Source organism: Semicossyphus pulcher, unplaced genomic scaffold (assembly GCF_022749685.1).
Source record: "Semicossyphus pulcher isolate SPU_LCO1_2020_fin unplaced genomic scaffold, fSemPul1.0.p SCAF_1, whole genome shotgun sequence".
In the NCBI taxonomy this organism is placed as follows: domain Eukaryota; kingdom Metazoa; phylum Chordata; class Actinopteri; order Labriformes; family Labridae; genus Semicossyphus; species Semicossyphus pulcher.
Genome location: NW_027211603.1, coordinates 27,836,565 through 27,855,058, shown reverse-complemented (window position 1 = coordinate 27,855,058; position 18,494 = coordinate 27,836,565). Strand labels below are relative to the sequence as shown.

General features: G+C 41.6%; 1 protein-coding gene across 1 annotated transcript; it reads right to left on the bottom strand.

Annotated features, from left to right (window-relative positions):
* Positions 1-1,548: 1,548 nt before the first annotated feature.
* On the bottom strand, positions 1,549-18,489 carry ulk3 (unc-51 like kinase 3). The gene is made up of 17 exons (XM_069660617.1): positions 18,403-18,489; positions 17,127-17,267; positions 16,800-16,940; positions 16,462-16,582; positions 16,103-16,198; positions 15,762-15,905; positions 15,188-15,270; positions 13,187-13,342; positions 12,852-12,957; positions 12,670-12,710; positions 12,374-12,476; positions 11,801-11,865; positions 10,715-10,793; positions 9,183-9,223; positions 4,570-4,617; positions 4,288-4,351; positions 1,549-2,703 (listed from the first exon to the last, which is right to left on the bottom strand). Exons 1-17 carry the CDS (start codon positions 18,427-18,429, stop codon positions 2,687-2,689), a joined length of 1,473 nt encoding a protein of 490 aa, XP_069516718.1. The 5' UTR covers positions 18,430-18,489; the 3' UTR covers positions 1,549-2,686.
* Between the last annotated feature and the right edge of the window lie 5 nt (positions 18,490-18,494).

The window sequence follows — 18,494 nt, the reverse complement described above, 5'->3', positions numbered from 1 at the left end:
AACCAGCTGGTGGGGTAGAAAACAAACATCACTGTGAGTCCTGGGCAGAGTTGGAAACCACTTTAACCAAAGGCAACTACAGCCAAGCGCTGCTTTACTCTACTTTAAGGAGAACTACAAGTCTTTTCCCCAAATTTATGAATGATTAGCCTAACACATCACGGTCTTTTGATTCACCCATTAAAGCTCTCCGACAGAGAGATTTACTTAATGAACTTTCATCAAGTTTAGGGGCCGACAAGAAATCTAAAATGAATCATCAAATCGAAGCAGTAGAGGCGAAGATGACCTGACTTTAAAGCCGTTTTTACATTGCGATTCCGCCCTAGTGTGTTTTTTACACAGCGTTCAAGTGTTGCAGAAGCAAAGCATGTGATGTGTAAACAAACAGCTGCATACAGAGCGCTCTTTGGCCCTGCCGGCTTTGCCGTGTACACTGACACTGTTTCGCCTCTGTTACTTCCTCCGATACCAGCTCAGAGGCGGAACGACTTTGCCACATCCTTCCGCCTCTGTGCTTTTTATATTAAAGACGAGGCGTAATAATCCAGCCTTGAACTAACTGTGTAAAACAGGTTTAAACTTCTACTATGGGTTAAGCTCAACAGCTCAAATTTCCCATAATGAAGATAAGTGGCATCTTTGTGTTTACCCACTGTCTCGTTAACAGGGACATCTGTCACAATTGTACATTTAAACTTCCCAAATCTAGATAGCTCTGGTGACATCACAATGACATCATCTGGGTTATTTCCTCAGACCTGACAAAAGCTCCTCCAGAGCTACAGAAACCCTTCTAACTATTTTTTTAGAACCTGACGGATTAGAGATATTTGAAATTGATACAGATATAGATTTTATAATTCACTGTGTACCGATATCAGGGCCACATATATTGTCATACTTTAATACACCATGTCTAGATCACCTTAAGCATTGTTTTCTGTACTGTTTTCATGTCTGCACATCAGAAAATATATTCACATAGATACTGATACATCTGTGATCAGCCCATATCAGCCCGATATCAGCCAACCAGTATATCAGTCAGGCTGTACGTGTTTTACTATCCAGAGTTCCTTTTTCTAAAATGGTTCAGTTTTTGTGCAGTTTTCAACCTTCAGAAAAACTTAATTTGTTATCTGAACAAACCTGCGATGACAGGTGTAAAAAGAGATACACCTGAGCTGCAGGCCAGAAGAGACACAGGCAGTAAAAGGAGAACATATAACATGGTATGAATTATTTGATTCACATAGTTTTGAAGTAGTAATTATTGAAAATTTACAAATGTGGTTTCCGTAGTTTTCCAGACATATAAGTGTTATAATAATCAGACGTCCTTACTTTCCCATGCCTGCATTCCTCTCTCCTCCTCTCGTGGACGTGAGCCAGCTGTTGCTGCAGAGCGGCCTTCCAGATGATGGCGATGGCCAGGGACCAGCAGCGTCGCTCCCACGGCGGCACATTAATCTTTCCATAGGTCCTGAAAGACGAGCGTTTGCCTGCTGCTGTTGACCAAACATTGAGACTACACAGACCTGAGATCGCCATTTTATTTCTCATTTAATAAATACATAGAATATAAAATCACAGCTGTGTAAACACTCAAATAAAAAACAAAAGAGTACAGCACTGTGGAAATGTTCCCAGCAGACGTATTTATACTTTTCTCCTTTAAATCCTGGTTCAGTTCTTTCTGCACAAAGTCAAGCTCACTTTAGGAATATGGGAGCGCTTAACCTTTGTGAGATCAAAACGCTCTGTGTGGACCTACAACAGTGAGGATTATCGGCCTGCCACCGACTGTTAAGCTTTTTACCGTTTCACAGAGGCCTAGTTATGAGGGCTTTGCTCACTGTATCCCTCAAATACACAGCCAGTGCCAAACCTAAGAAAATGCAAGTCCAGTGTAAATAAGGCAGAGGCCGCACCTCTCCAGTTTTCCCCTCATAGTGGTGGAGAGGGCTCCATCAGCGGAGAGAGCATGGTGAGCCTGTGGTGACCCACAGTAAAGGCAGTGGGGAAGGAGGGGTGAGGGGGGAATGTGCATGTTTGCAGAGGCCTCGATACACTATAATTTATACTACAGTTAAAATCTGGTGTTATGCTTCTCGCAGTCTAGCTTCATATTTGATTGTGTTTGCTGGTTTTCACAGTTTTTAGATGCGCTGCAAATACTGTTGAATGTTTTGGCTAAAGCGAAGCAGCAGCCTCAGTTTAACTCGTTTACCATGACAGTGTGGTATTGTCATACAAGCTGTCCAGTATTTACATATCAATGGTGTGTCAGGAGGAGGGATTTGAGGCCGAGTTTTGCAACAACACAGTGAAGGGAGCAGGGACTAACCCTCGCATTCACCAGAGTGAACATTACTAAGAGCTAACTTCAGTATTTTACCAGCCAACGTTTCTTTTTCTTCAAAAAGAATAAACAAACTCTCAACCTGCCAGATAAATCATCAACTCTCCTGCGTCAGCCAAAACATTCACCACATGAAGCTGGCGACTGTAATATCCCACCCAGACGGCGTTCTGCATGGGTTAGGATGTGGTGTGGTGCAGGTTTGATTTGGCCCCCGGCAGAAACCTGGTCAGGTGGAGCTGCTGTGACCTGAACAGTGACTGACAGGTAGTCTGATGCTGCGTGGGGCGTCCCAGCCTGTTTCCACAGTGGCCGCCAGGCTTACTGCAAACAGCAAGCTGGAAAAACACAAATGATTGATGTGTGTTAGGTTTCATTTTTTCCAGATTACAACCATGTTCATTTTCATACTTGCTAATTTATTATGAATAAAACAGCATAAAGCAACTTCATGAGTTAGTAACCACATTAGTCATCCACAAACATTTTTTTGTTGCCTTCAGGTTCATTCAGTCAAATATTTTCCAAGTTGGTTTTGGACACTTTCATATCTGAAGAACAATTAACTCTCAAATAATCTGCAATTTCTGATCATTTCTAGCCTTAATGTGTGTATTATTTGAATATATGTTTGTATATATTTTCTCTGTACCTACTTTCTCTGGTTGCAAAACGGTGAGTCGAGAGGTGTTTTTAGGAACTGACAAAAACCAATGATTACCATAATCCTTTGTGGTTTTCAAAGGGGCCTTATACTCAGGATACAAATATAAATCGTGACCCTGAAGGAAAAGGGGGCCCCTTATTTTTCATTTGCTGCCACATTAACTGAACATCCAAACAGGAAATGCACGTACATTAACAGAAAAATGTAAATGTAAATATGTACTTGCATTATAATCTGTGCCATGAAAAAAAACTGCTATAAAACTTGAATCATGCTTCAGGCCTCTGTGGCGAAGCCGTAACTGGGCCACTGAAACACAGAGTGCAGCCTGACATCTTAAATGTAAATTGCCTGCGGCAGGTTCCAGTGTGATGCCTCGGTGTAGTCTAAGGTCAGCAGACAGACTCGGGTGTTGCTGCGACCCTCTCCGGCACAGCTGCTGTTGGCTCAGTGCCAGCTCGTACGGCTGACTGTGGCGCAGTTTTATTAAAATAACAGCAGCAGAATGAGAAGTCACGTTCTCCGTGAAACTTGAGCCGCCTCCAGAGTCACTGGTGCCCTTCCCCCAACCCCCTTTTCTTTTTTTTTTAAATTCATAACTCCACAGGAATTTCTTGCTGAGAACAGGATATTGTCTGGGCTTTAGGTATCTACCATCCATCTCGTGCTGAGCCCAGAAAATACTGGGAATTAGGTTGCATATATGTGTTACAGCTCGGGAAGTGCAAGTATATTAAAATGTAACTCATATTATCACTTTTTAAATAGCTCAGTATCTTGTTTAAATTGTGTAAAGATATAACACAGTATGTTATATCATGCTTTTCTGAATGTACGCTGATTCTTAAAACATTTACATATAAAGCTAGAGTGAAAGTATGTGTGTGTGCAGCCGGTGTTTCTCAGGGTTTGTGTGCGTTAGGAGGGCAGCTCTTTGCTAGCACCGAGTCTCACTTTCACAAGGTCGGCTTTACAAGAGGGCAGAGGACAGAGCGGCCCGGGGCTGCACTGAAATGAAATCAAAGAGCCAGACAGTCCTCCGGGGTGGCCAGCACAGCAAGAGAATGGCTCATATTTTACAAGTGGAAAAACCTTTAATGAAAGGACATTTCATTACAACTTTCAGTCCTCATGTATCCCCCACCACCTTCCCGTACCAAACCTCTATGAGGAGATTAATCAGTGTGGCTGTAAGGTTCCTGAAAACACACTCAGATGAGCAGAGGAGTTTGTACATTACAGCGGGGTAACTCACAGCTTCTGACAGAGTCTGCGAGAGGCTCACGGTCCAGAACCGCGTCCCTCCGAGTCTCCTGCATCTGAAAAACATAGACAAACCTGTCATCACCTACAACTGATAAGTACTATTATTTACAGAAATAGATGTAAATGTTAAAATTAATGCAACTTCCTTCATTCAACATCAGTGATTTAGGTTCCAACAATGTAGAAGGCTAAATGTTAACCATTAACTCTTCTATCTTGTTACTCATGTAGTCTGACTATGTGTGTCTCATCCCAAGGAATGCATGCTTACCTTGATATGCTTTTTGAGGTATTCAGCTCTAGACATGAGGATTTTAATCTGGTGAGAGAAAAAAAATCCCTTAAATTTAATTGCAAGGTGTTCAACACAAGTGTTTGCTCTCGCTTTCAAATGTATTAAAACATTCTTGTTATTATTTTAGGCATGTTTGAAGCATGGATCCACAGAGGGCAATGATTGTTGGTTGATCAGTGCCCCACTTTGGTTATAGGAAGAAGTGTCATAATATAATGCACAAACATTAATGGATGCCAATGAGTCCTAATGACTTCCTGCTTTTTTCCACTACTGGCACCTGCCAATGACTGCATACAAAGATGGACGACGCGTCTACATCTACTCTCATACAAAATTGAAGCCAAAATACTCTTTAGGCGGGCGCTGCCATCTGGAGAGATCCGCAGGTGGGGACGCCATAACCACTTCCGCTAACCAAAACACACACTTAACTTACCAAAAAAAACAGCATGATCCTGCATGTCTGCGTGTTTAACAGCAGAACAGCTTCTTGTGTTTGTCTTAGGTTAACATTCACAGATATGAAACTTCAATGGCTGTAGTGATTGTTTTAGTTACGTCTCCTCTCACCGTTCCTCCTCTACTCTGCTAATCCGGAACAGATCGCCTACAGGAGCCGTATTTGTCAGCAGAGCTGTCAATCATCACAGCATCAAATAACTAATTAAAAATAAACTTGAGGAGGTAAATCAGCATGATAAGAACTAACTATAATGACAGATACCATGTTTGAGAAACATTTATCTGGTGTGCCTTTGGATTTTATAGTTTGACTCATGTCCCATCTGTTAACATGGAGGAGGGCTTTATGACCTATACTGCAGCCAGTCAGCAGGGGGCGATAGAGAGGGTTTGGCTTCACTTTTAGGGAGCTGTCATGTCGTCCATGTTTTTATACAGTCTATTTCCATCAGTGCAATCATCAGGTCAAAATTTATATTTGTCCGAAAACCTCCAAAACTACCTCCATTCCAATCAGTCTCAGCTGCAACCTGTGTTAAAGGCCATGTAACGAATGTGAACATGCTAACATGCTAAACTCAGATTGAACGTCAGTATGTTAGCATTAAGCTAAAAGCACCACTGTGCCCAAGTACAGCTCCAAAGAGCTGTTGGCCTGGGTGTAGACACTTCAGCACTACCACTGTAAACAGTGCAAATTAAAGCTCTTGAAATTATATTAATAATTATGACATGAATATATTATAAGGTAAAATACAGAGAGGGCTTTTTCAGACAATTTAAAAAATAAACCTATTTAAAGATTGTAAATAATAAACAATCAAGTTTGAGAAATGTGCACATCATACTTGGCTTAATAACAGTAATAATCACTTTCAGGGCCTCTTTTGGGTAACCAGCAGATCATTCTTGTGAAATTCCCCTTTCAAGACGATTTTTAACTCACTGGATGTATAATCTGAGCCGCACTCGTTTGCCCAGGAGGAAGGAAACATAGGAAACGGGATAACTTTGGGACTCGTGTGGAACTCTTGGGCTGATGCTCTTCTTGCCCTTTGTGTTACTTTGTGATATAATTTCATATGGTTCACATGTGCGAGCAGTAACTGCTGTCATCATATGCTTGAGGGCGCTCTTTGCTGTGGTTATCAGTCCTCTGATGATCATGAGGACTCTTGGCTGCACCTCATACCTACTTATATCACCATTATTTCACAATATAAAGCAAACACTCTTGGGTATTACTGCAGGAACATCTGAGGGTCGTAACCATGGGCGACCCAAACTGATGGCTTCCATAATTTCCCTTTAAAACACCAATCTGATGAAGTAAATCATTGTGACCACAGATTCTCAGCATCCAGGCCTGACCTCAACCGTACGCAGCCACAGCACTTTAATCACAATCCCTTTAATCACCAACTACAATGATGTGGAACAAATCTACATGGAGGATGCTACATTGGACCAATGATCACTAACAGAGCTTTAAAGGTACAGGTACGGACAACATGACCCCATGTATGTTCAGCTGTATTGACTCTACATCAACATACACTGGATGAGCGAACGCTGTGGTTTAACAATGAGAGGACAGGAAATGGAACTCCAGCTTTGAAAGGCTAAAGTGTGCTCCGCAGTAGATATGAACACACATGGAGGCCAGTCATGGCAGCATGTGTTGGCTCTTTTGGGTTCTCACATACACACATGCTTTAGATCGGATCCCGCCCCCGCCTCCTTAATGCTGTGTTAGATTATTACACCCCCATCTGAATTTACTTAAGACAAGCATCCATAAAACTTCAAATAGGGAGGTCTATGAGGCCCACGCAGACCCCCAGCCCCTTCTGGGATTTGTTGGTGAAATACTGTCTGTTGTTGGTGCAGTTGCTGGCTAAACAACGCAACAAAACAAACAGGTTTGAAGCATTAATGGCAGACGTACCACCGTTTCCAGTTAATCATCAAAGCTCAAAATCAATGCAGATATTCTGGTTCTTTCTCTGGCAAGTTACAGCCAGCAGTTCAAACTGTAGCATTACATTTGTTTGTTTTTTTTAGTATGTTTTTAACTTATATATCACGCGCAGTTTGCAATGACATAACATCATTGACTGTATATAGTCATTCATACACAGCACGACATGAGATTCGATCTGCTTTATATACATGTAAACAGTTTTTCATTGTATGTATTGTCTTTTTCAGCCTTTTTAAAAATTAATTTAATCTTTATTTTCATTCATATGTTCACTCATTCATGTACCCATGTGTCATACAGGGAGAGGGGGTGTTTAAGAATGAAGGGGCAAAAAGATAAACAAAAAAAACATGTATGTTTGTACAGGCTTCTGATTTGCTGTGAAATTGAATTTAACCTCCATTTTCTTTTTATATAAAACATGTTTTTAAAAAGGGATGTTTGAGTTGGTATCTAAACACATGTATGCAGTGTACAGTTATGGTCTTATAAGTGCAATAAGACGAGAGAAGGTAAATGAGAGGAGTTTCTTTTTCTTTTTTGCTTTCATTTATTTGAAGCACTTAAAAGTAACTTTCATTTTGTGTTGACTTTGGCTTCCCTACAGACAAAGCAATACCTCCTTTCTTATTGCTGATCCTGTACCTAGTGCTCTTTAAAGAATAATCTCCTCCTGCTTTTATAAGTACCTTGTGCAGTATCAGGAGCAATATAATATTTTCTTAATAACTGATAATCTTGTGCAGTAGAAGCTCTTACTTTGTAATAACTGTCAATACTACTTGACACTTCCTGCCTACGTTCATAGATGACTATTGTAATCTTGTTTTTTCTTTTAGGCACCGTCTCTTTTGCATTAACTCATACACTTTATATTGTCACTTATATTTGAGTTGTTGTTTGCATTTTGTATTATTTGTATTTTTGGAGATATCTGGCACTGTAATTTCCTTCGTGATTAATAAAGTTTTATCTTACCTTTCACTTAACTGTTCTACTCACTGTGTAACCATACAGAATGTAAACACGCTCTTTCCGTCTGAATCATGTACATTTTTTTTGACGGAATCTGACTAGGCATTAAAAATAACAAACACAGGGGCACCTGCAAGCTCAGTTTGTAGAGCAGGCGCTCTGTGTACAGAGACCACAATCCTCGTCGCACTGATCACAGGTTCGACTCCCAGTCTGCTGATCATTTGGTGCATGTCATCCCCCACTCTCTACTCCCTGTATTTCATATCTATCTTCAGCTGTCCTATCCAATAAAGGCAAATACATAAGCAAAGGCACATCAATTTTTTCTCCTTCAAGTAATGCCTACCTATTGATTTCAATTTTAATTCAACTAAGCTGATTTTAAATGACAAAATTGCAAAATTAAAGTAAAAGAATTGCAATAACTATCTTTTGTGACTCGGGGGGGCAGTAGAAACAAGCTGTAAACAACACTCACAGATATAACCTTAGAAAGTTAATACAGAAAATCTAGACAGATTGCAGAAAGCTGCATTTACACATCCAACTGATCCACAGTATCATTAGCATTTTTTAGGGACATGCTTCTGGCCGCAAAATGAGAGTAATAAGTCGGTCGCCCTCCTTTAAACTCTTTTTGTTTCCACCAGCTCCTGAGGAAAATATCTGGCTAATCAACTGCTAAATGTTCATTAGCTTGTGTAACTTTGCTACTGCTGCTGTTTGCTGCTGAGCAGATAGAGTGTGGTCAGTTTGTAGAGTTATCGAGAGCAGTGAGAGTGAACCTTAAAAATAAAGTTGATGGTTTTGAAACAAAACCGATGACCAAACTTTACAGAGCTGCGGGGAACTTTTGTTTGTCATAATGTGCGACTCTTTTTCTACAAGTGGTCATTTGATCCGTCTGATGATTGATTATAGGTGCTTCAAGTATCCAATTATAAAGTGGACAGTGATCTATGTGTATGTAACAGTAATATAGATGATGGATTACGTTATTTAGCCCTAACCACAAAAAACATGCACATGTGACTGCTGGAAAAAAGCCTCCTGGATCATGTGATGAAGCTGTGCTAGGTGATCAGCCGAGGGCTCTTTAAAGGTGACAGACAGTCTTTCTTATCATGAGCACTCAACCAGAAGCCCCTCGTCGCCCACTCACCTCGCTGTGGAGCAGCTCTCTCCTGCGGCCCTGCGGCTCGGCTGGCTCACCAAGAAGAGAAAAAAAAACAGGATAGAGAGAATAATGAGGAGAGGAAGGGAGCAGAGAGTCCACTAACTAATCACCCTGTTTGTTCAAGCAGAGGTCAACTACAAGATTGGATTTCGCTAGCGTGTAGACGAGAGTCTCAGGGGTGGAAATGGTTCTAATGTAGGCCAGTGTTTTCACAGTCAGTCATCCTGGAGGGGAGAGTGACAGGGAGCGAAGAGAGGGAGAGAGGAGGAGAAGGAGGGGAGCTCTCTGGTGGCAAGGCATGTTGGGAAGCTGTGCAACAAAGAGCTCTTAGCCAAACAAAGAACCAATGTTTTCTCCCCGCAACCCCCCTGGTGGTTTGTGCTGTGCCCACACAGCGAGGCTGCCTGACACTGGAGAGGGAGGCTGGCTAGGATGGCATGGGATTAGCTAGAACAGTATATTATTGATACAAGACGTTGTTCTGCTGAAAAATCTAATAAAAAATCTAAATTCATTGTTAAGTTCTGTTTTATTTCTTCAGCTAAATTAAGCTATAAGTGTAACATGTGCTATCTATCAGCACAAGTCATAAAGCGTCAGTTGTTTAACCTTAATCAACCTTCAATAGCTCTGGTGGGTGATTCAAGCTCTTGTATATAAGAGAGATAATAGTTTTTATTTGTTTCCAGAGTGCAATAACACAAACAAATAAAGTGTGCGCTCTGAATGAGAAGCAGATGGCAGGGCTCTCGTACCACACACAGGGCGCTGGCACCCGGTCTGATCCCGGCTCAAAGCCACATCTGGATCGCTCTATCCCACCTCTTCCATTAGGCCGATCTTCCAGATGAGCTCATGAGCCCGGGCTAATGGACGCCAGGCCGCAGAGAGAGTCGCTGGAGTCTCTTCTGTAGCTCCTCTCTCTGTTTGTCTGTCTGTCTGTCGCTTATTAAGTGTCTCCGTCTCTCTCCAAGTGTAATGCTTCACTCTGTCAGTTTGTCTTCACTCTTTCTAAATCAATCTCTCTAAGTTATTTTCCATCTCTTTGAGACTTTCTCCGAGTGTCTCTCTGTTTCCAGTTAGGTCGCTCTTAAAGTATCTCTACATCTTTAAACTCTTGCCAGGTTTTTCCTCTTTTACAGCCTCTCTCTTGTGTATCATTTTCTTTGTTCAGTCACTTCTTGACCTGTCTCGGTCTCTGGCTGTCCACAATCTCTGAATGAATTTCATTCGTCGGTCTGCTCTTTAGGTCACTTTAGGTGACTGTGGTTTTTTTAATGACTTTTCCTCTAATCATCTTTCTTGTTTGCAAGCACAGGTCTGAGGTTATGTCTCTGAATGCAGAAGAAGGATGATGTATGGGGGCTACAATATGATTTAATTTTCTACCTCAACCGCTTACAAGTGACTGCCAAGTGTCCTTGAGCAAGGCACTTAAACCATTGGCTCCAATGGAGTGTAAAGGAAAGAACAATAACTGAAAGCCATCTTGTATGGAAAGACAGAAGTGTATCTACCTGCTAGTGCCAACAGTAGTTCTCCTAAACACTGTTGGTACACATCCAGGGCCTCCTGATCATCCGCTCCACTCTCCTCCTACAATGGAAGGTTGAAAATGGGGAAAACCATTGCTTTACATCCCATCTCGGATCCCATCAGCTATAGTCTGACAACGATACAGCCTCTGGGGACAACGGTGAACATGCCGGACGTGTAGCCAGCGGTTAGCGATAAACAACTTCAGTCAAGACTTCCGTGTGCTGCATTGTTTACAGAAAAAGAAACCTTTTTCTTGTGATTGACTTTAATTAACAGGTCTTGATCTGATGCAGATTAGTAAAAAGTAAAAATGAAGCTTTGTCAGGTCTGTCCTCAAGAGGAGAAGAAATCCACTTTTAAAACGCTCGTTTGTTGAACGGAGGTCGAATCGATCTGATGCATTCGTGGAAGTCGGGAAATCTGAACGCTGAACGGCTTTCGTGACACAGCATTTATCTCAAGTTGTGAATTTCAGATCTAGAACAGATCGTTAGCTGTTAGCATGCAGATGTCTCTTTATAGAGATTAATAAGAAGCTAAACCGTGTCAGATCACGCTGATGGGAGCTGGGATGGCATTACGGCACATCACGTTCCGCCTGCTTTTGCTCTCCACACGGACTGTTTTTCCTGCATACGCCGCAGCCTGCTGATACATGATTGGTCAATACTACTCGGACAACAAGTGTACTACAAACGGAAACCGGAACACTTGCCGTCCCTAAAATCCACCACCCTGCCTACAGAGTCTACATTTCTATGTAGAGTTTACTTACTACATCTGACTACAGAGAAATCTGTTAACACTAGAACCTTTCTTATAGGTGATTGTTCACATTCTCACATTTTGGGCCTGTAAACGGCAGACACACAAATATAAAACACACAGCAAAGCAGAACCGCAACATAGGTTTTTTGGGTTCACCAGTGATCTTAAAAGATGTGGTTTGGACACAAATCTATGAAAGCGGTTAGTTTGTACTCTGCTGGTTTGTTTTTTTTACGCTTGTGTTACTTCTGCTTCACCCTGCCTTTGTCTGTCATCCCGCAGCTCCCCGTTCTAACCTTTGCAATGGCAGCGGAGGCCATCTCCAGAGCAGCGAGCAGCCGGGGTTGATCTCGAGACATTTCTGGAGAAAGAAAAACACTACTCTGAGACAATGATGCAACAATTTGTAAGAGGCATGTCCCCTGAATCAACTTTACACTCCAGTATTCTTAGCTTGAGATACTTCATAATTTCATAATATTTATTGTAGGGCAGCAGGTTAATGGAGCAAAAGGGTCCTTAAGAAAAAAAATAAACCCCTAAGAGACCTAAAACAGACTGTAGCTGAACCTGACCTCTGAGACAGGGGAAAAGAAAATGAAGCAGTATTAATTAGTAGGGTAAGTAGGATAAAGGACAAAACATCTTTACTTTGTTTTATGCAATTTTCCATTACAAAAATGACAGATTTTATAGATTTATGTTAATACAGGAATAAAAATGATTTTAAAAAGACTAAAGCCTCGTTTTTTAATGAAACCAACTATATAAAAACCAAAATTGAGTTTCCCTGTCACGCAGCTCCTGACCAGACCATGCTAAAGCCGTCATACAGCGGCCCTGCCTCTGCACCGAGCGGTGTTCATTACCTCGCAGGACATCCCTGGAGGTCCGGGCCTCCTCAAAGCTCAGTCTGTTGTCTGAGGCCACCAGGGCTTTCAGCTCCTCGGCTCTGGACGCATACTGGCTGACCTGCGGGAAGTCGTCTTACATTGATTCAACTTAATCATGTCAACCACGCCATATGCTCTCCATCCTCTCCATATGGTATTAATAGAGGAAACTTCATTCCCAGTGAAAGCCACTGGAGTGTAATAAGAGAAAAAGACCAACTGAAAATAGAAAGTAATCCGAATGTGGAGGCGGGGAGCGTTTTAAGGCTTACCTTCTGCCTGAGGGCATCTTTACGTTGTCGATCCGTCTCGTCTGGGGAGGGCGGAGAGAAGAGATGTTTTGGTTTTACTTTAAGTGCGTTTACTTTGCTAGTTTATTGCAGTGGAACAAAGGCGATGCATTGTTGAAGGGCTTAAGCCACAGAGAGGATATGAGAGTGGTTGTTGCTCTTACAGTGAATAGCGGGGACAAAGTGCTCAAGGGCACTGCAGTACAGAGAGAGAGCGGCAGACCTCTCCCCCCCCTGGTCCTTCTGCACGGCCTGCAGGACCAGCTCCTTCTGAAAAGAGGAAATAGGAAGTGGCATCACTGAATGCAAAATACTACAACCCTCCCTTTCTTATGCATGTGTGTAGAGTCATGCGTGAAGGCACATGTGGGGCAGGCATGAGCACAAACCTACAAACACATGTGTACATTTGCTCAGTCAATCACACACATTATTCATGGTTGTCTAGAGCAGAGACACACATGCCGGCACATATGCCCCTCTCTTTTTATTCTCTTACCGCTTTCACTAGGCTCTCTGCACTCGGCATGTGCTCCATATCCACAAAAGGGTGGGTGAAGAACTCTGCAAAGGTGATCCGGGCATCTGGATTCCTCTCTAGCAGCCGCAGCAGAAGGTCTCTGCAGTCCTTGGATACCCTGGCCCCGGGAGGCAGCTGATGCACAAAACACGACCTTATTAAGTTACACTCAATCCACGGGATGATTCCAGGGAAAAGAACAGTAAATTGTTGCCAGAGACCTTCTAGTCTCACATCGCTACTTTTTATCAAAAGATGACCTTAAAACTCCATGTGAGTCCCGGGGTAATGGACCGTTTGCTAATGCAATCCATTGAGCTCTAGCCTAATGTTTGACACAAGAATCCATGTGTATTGAAAGCCCTCGATCATTAAAAGCACTGTTATCCTTAATTGGCCAAATGGTAATTAAAATTTGGACAGAGACAAATCAGGACAGAGACTCATCTTTGCCTTTAGCCTTTGAAATTCAGGACAAAATTCTGGTTTGAAGTCTTTTAACATCAAGTAAACATTTTAAACAAATTTATAAATACACACATTTTAATACCTTTTAATTTTAGATAACTGGAGGTGGGCAACAAGTCCTTGTTTCAGCTGAACAACTCAACTGCCAGTCCTCCTTGGGTGGCACATGAGAAAGTGGGAAAATAGGCCCTCTAGTGGTTTGATAACAACAGGGCAGGACATGCATTTAAGAATTACACTGAACAAAAATATAAACGCAACACTTTTGTTTTTGCTCCCATTTTTCATGAGCTGAACTCAAAGATCTCAGACTTTTTCTATGTACACAAAAGGCCTATTTCTCTCAAATATCGTTCACAAATGTGTCTAAATCTGTGTTAGTGAGCACTTCTCCTTTGCCGAGATAATCCATCCACCTCACAGGTGTGGCATATCAAGATGCTGATTAGACAGCATGATTATTGCACAGGTGTGCCTTAGGCTGGCCTCAGTAAAAGGCCACTCTAAAAGTTTTATCACACAGCACAATGCCACAGATGTCGCAAGTTTTGAGGGAGCGTGCATTTGGCATGCTGACTGCAGGAATGTCCACCAGAGCTGTTGCCCGTGAATTGAATGTTCATTTCTCTACCATAAGCCGTCTCCAAAAGCGCTCAGAGAATTTGGCAGTACATCCAACTGGCCTCACAACCGCTTAAATGTTAATTTGATGTTTAAATTATACAATATTTGAGAGAAATAGGCCTTTTGTGTACATAGAAAAAGTCTTAGATCTTTGAGTTCAGCTCATGAAAAATGGGAACAAAAACAAAAGTGTTGCATTTATATTTTTGTTCAGTGTATGTATCTATTTTTTTTACTTTATTGATAGGACAGCTGAAGAGAGGCAGGAAATATTGGGAGAAGAGAGTGGGGGGATGACATGCATCAAAGGGCCAAGCAGGAGTCGAGCCTGCAGAACTAAGTTGAGGACTGTAGCCTCTGTATATGAGGCGCCTGCTCTACCAACTGAGCTAAACTGGCGCCCCAAGCATTACAAACTTTTTTAATTTTAGTGTATTTACTATATTCTCATGATTAAATTTATTCTGATTAACAAAGAAAAACTGTTAGAGCCCAGCGTTTGTGGTAGCCACCCATAGCGGGCCAAAACTGGGATTGATGCTGCAGTGAAGCAAAGGGATAAGATTGTTTTCTGGCTTGTAATATCTCCCTCTGCAAATGAAATACAAGCGTGCATAAGTTAGGAATCATGAAATACAGCACTCCATGCACTGAATTTTGTTGAAGTGGCAAACTGCCATCTAAAAATAAGCCCTGCTGTTTTACATGTTTCCATCATTCTTGACATAATGCAGTATCTAACATAAGGAGCTCAACATGTGCATCCATTGAATAAAAAATACCTACAACAATGTAGTGTTATTAAAGAGGAACAGTGTGAGCACTTAGTCATTCATATTCCCAAGCCGGGCTGCTGACTGTCTCAGTCCAGCGACTCTAAACACTTACCTCAATAGGTTGGTTACTCCGAATCTTCTCCTCCAACTCAGCGTATGACCTTGATGCAAACGGTGCTCGCCCAAACAGAGCCTCTGTATGCACACAATGTTAAAGTGACTATTACAATGGTAAAATCTGCAGTGATTACAGAGTATTTATCAATGACACGCTAATGCATCTATTGTGTTAGTGTAAGATGAAGGGTATACATGTTTGTAATGCTTACACTGCTTTTTAAATGATAGCCCATTCTAGACATAACATAGTAAACATGAAGTCAAATTTTATAAGAAGGACAGTCATCCCTCATGATTATTTTCCTTTAAATTTTGTGAAATTAAAATGTTATAAAGGTCAAAATGCACTTCTTCTAGGAACAGTAAAACCTGCTAACATTTGCCTCATACTGCTGTAGTGTGCTATTATACTTAAATGGAACAATAACTGTACCCCAGTAAAGAAGGGACAATCTAGGCATTTTATGACATATGGTATGATTCTGTTTGTGACCTACTCAGTGTGTGCTTTAAAGCCTGCCAGGCCGGTAAAATATTTAGCCCTTTGTTGGTGAAAAAGTACTAACCATAAAGAATGACTCCCACCGACCACAGATCCACCCTGGAGTCATATTGGCGTCGGCACACCATCTCAGGAGCCATGTAGAGAGGAGAACCTCTCAGGACACTCTGCTCATCCCACGGTGACATGTACTGGGCGAAACCAAAATCTGAGAGGGAACCAGATTTTAAACAACATGTTCACTGTGAGATTCCAGAGGATACAATCCCCTAAAAATGTCCCAAACTCATATACAGCTCTACCAACTGACAAGCTAACAATGCAAACTTAATGAAATGATCTAAATCACTTGCAAATCATTGGTTCACTTGGTTCAATATGCTGTGTCAGTGAACATGAGATCACCTGCTAGTTTGAGGACAGAGCCGCTGAGCAGAATATTCTGAGGTTTCAAGTCCAGGTGTGAGATGTTTCGCTCATTAAGAAACTGGAGGGCGCAGGCTGTTTGAGCAGACACACATACAAATACACACACAGTTTGACTATACTCAGCCCACAACATGCAGTTGTGCACAGAGCAAAGAGAGAGGGTTATAAAACATGTTCTAAGCATTTTACGTTGGCATTTTCATGGCTGGTGAAGAGGTAAACTCCCTAGATTTAATTACAATAAAATAATAATACTAAGTGGTACATAAAGAAGACCCAATAATGATTGTGCATTATGTTTAAAAAAATGGCAACCTATTTGGGCATTAACTCACCAATCTGTTGCAGGAAGCGCCGGGCAACACGTTCAGGTAAAATCCTGCGACTGCGGATGAAGCTGGAGAGATCTCCACCAGAACACCACTCCAGGATCAGATAAATATTCTCAGCATCCCACTGATTAATGAGAAGAAGAAAGTATGTAACCATCTCTACAGGGAGAGAGAAGTTTGGTTTCCTGCTGGACCTTGTGATGATTTCATGGCACACTCTATCAACATAAAGCTTGCATGTACTGATGTGATGTAACGAGCATAGTTTCATTGGCTCTTATAGACTCCTAAAGATCCGTTTTATATGCTACCACAGGTCTTAAAGCTACAGATAAGCGTACCTGAAAGTCTTTTAGCTGGACTATATGAGGGTGACGCATCGTCTTGAGGATTTCAATCTCTGTCAGCAGGTTTTCTGTAGACGACTTGTTTAGAGTTTTCTTTCCAACCACCTTCACTGCCACCACCTCTCGACTGTCCCCCTGCAACGTCACAATAAAGAACTTAAATTCAACTTTCACTTTCAAGACAAAACTTCATACCAGTGTCATTTAGTGGCGACTTTAGTGGAAGCCTCATAGGAAATTGGGAGTATAGAAAGCACATTTAAGAGTAGATCATTTTTCGGGACTTTTATGATGTTCCCCCTGACTCCTCCTCAAACTCACCTTTCTGTAGGCTTTGTATACTGTTGCATAGGTGCCACTGCCCAGCCGCTCTGTGAGGATAAAGTCAGCCAGTTTTGGTGGGGCAAAGCTGGAGGTTGAAGCCATGATGACAGCAACATCAAGTGTCCTTGCAGTTCTGGGCTGCAATGTAGGAACACAATGCTGTTCATACCAAATAACTGACCTGATACACACTTCTACAGGACGTCAGAGGTCAAGGTCAGCTGAAAAAAAGCAAAGGGTTCCTTGTTCTGTGTAAGAAGGGGGATACTACAGACATGTCTTTTTTTCACCCATGTGTGAAATACAGTGACGATTGTAAGGGGAGACTACTGTCCTGTTTGTCCTTTCTCTTGTGCAGTAGTCAAGGGAAGAGTTACAGCGCAGTCAGGGTGGAGGAAAAGTGCATTCATTGCAAAAGTTTCTGTCCATGTTGGACTTTGATAAGTGCAAAATGGGGCATGCATGATGAGTCACCATATACAGTATGTGGGTTAAGAAACAGTTGCACCTAGTTATCTAAGGCTTGTCTGAACACAAAAGAAGCAGTTTAAAATATGTCTGACATGGGGTCAGGTCAAGTCAATTCAAGCACGTTAGAATGATATCATGCTATGGCATAAACACATTCAAATGTTAGGTAATACAATGAGAATGGGATCCGCTGGTACAAGAGGATTAAGACAGATCACAGAAAACAGATAATATCTTATTCCTAAATAATGCCATAAGGGTATTGAGACAAATATTGACTGAAACGTTGACATTTGTGCACTTTTTCTGTCTGTACAGCCCTGCTATGTATCAAATAGCTATATTAAACATTTTTTTAAAGTCTTCCTTTTGCTGTCTATGTGCGAATCTTCCATGACTGTACAACAGTAATAAATACAAGAAATAATTGTACTGTGGCATGCTTAATATTCAGATGTCAGTCCGTGCAATAAATCAAAGTTTACAACATAAGTTTTTTGTCTGCTGTCGTTTCATGTATGCGAAATATGTGCCGAATTTCAGACAGGCTTGTTAGAGGTTTTACTGTGACATTAATTTAAGTTGTAGATGAGCAAGGAAACAGAAAACCGCAAACTGAATATGTTGTCCCTTAGCTTGATAGCTAGCTACAAGTTCCTGCTAGCTAACTTGCTGTACTGGTAATGTAGTTAGCTAGTATGTATACAGCTTCTGTAAAGGCTGCGTGTAGCCAAAAGTAAAGCGGAAGTAGGTAGTCTTTTCAAACGCCATCAAAACATATATGCAAATAGCTGATTCTTACTTGTAGGCTTACAAATCCACTGCACATGAATGTATGTTTACATTGCTGACACACAGGCTTGGTCGCACGCTACACTGCAGTGATCAGCTGAC

Bases quoted from the DNA above. Each gene is read 5' to 3' on its own strand.
- ulk3 (XM_069660617.1), bottom strand. From the start codon at position 18,429: ATGTGCAGTGGATTTGTAAGCCTACAA. The intron at 17,268-18,402 runs GTAAGAATCAGC...CCTACATTGCAG, and splicing joins GTGGATTTGTAAGCCTACAA to CCCAGAACTGCAAGGACACT. The intron at 10,794-11,800 runs GTTAGAACGGGG...CTTCCATTGTAG, and splicing joins CCTCCGCTGCCATTGCAAAG to GAGGAGAGTGGAGCGGATGA.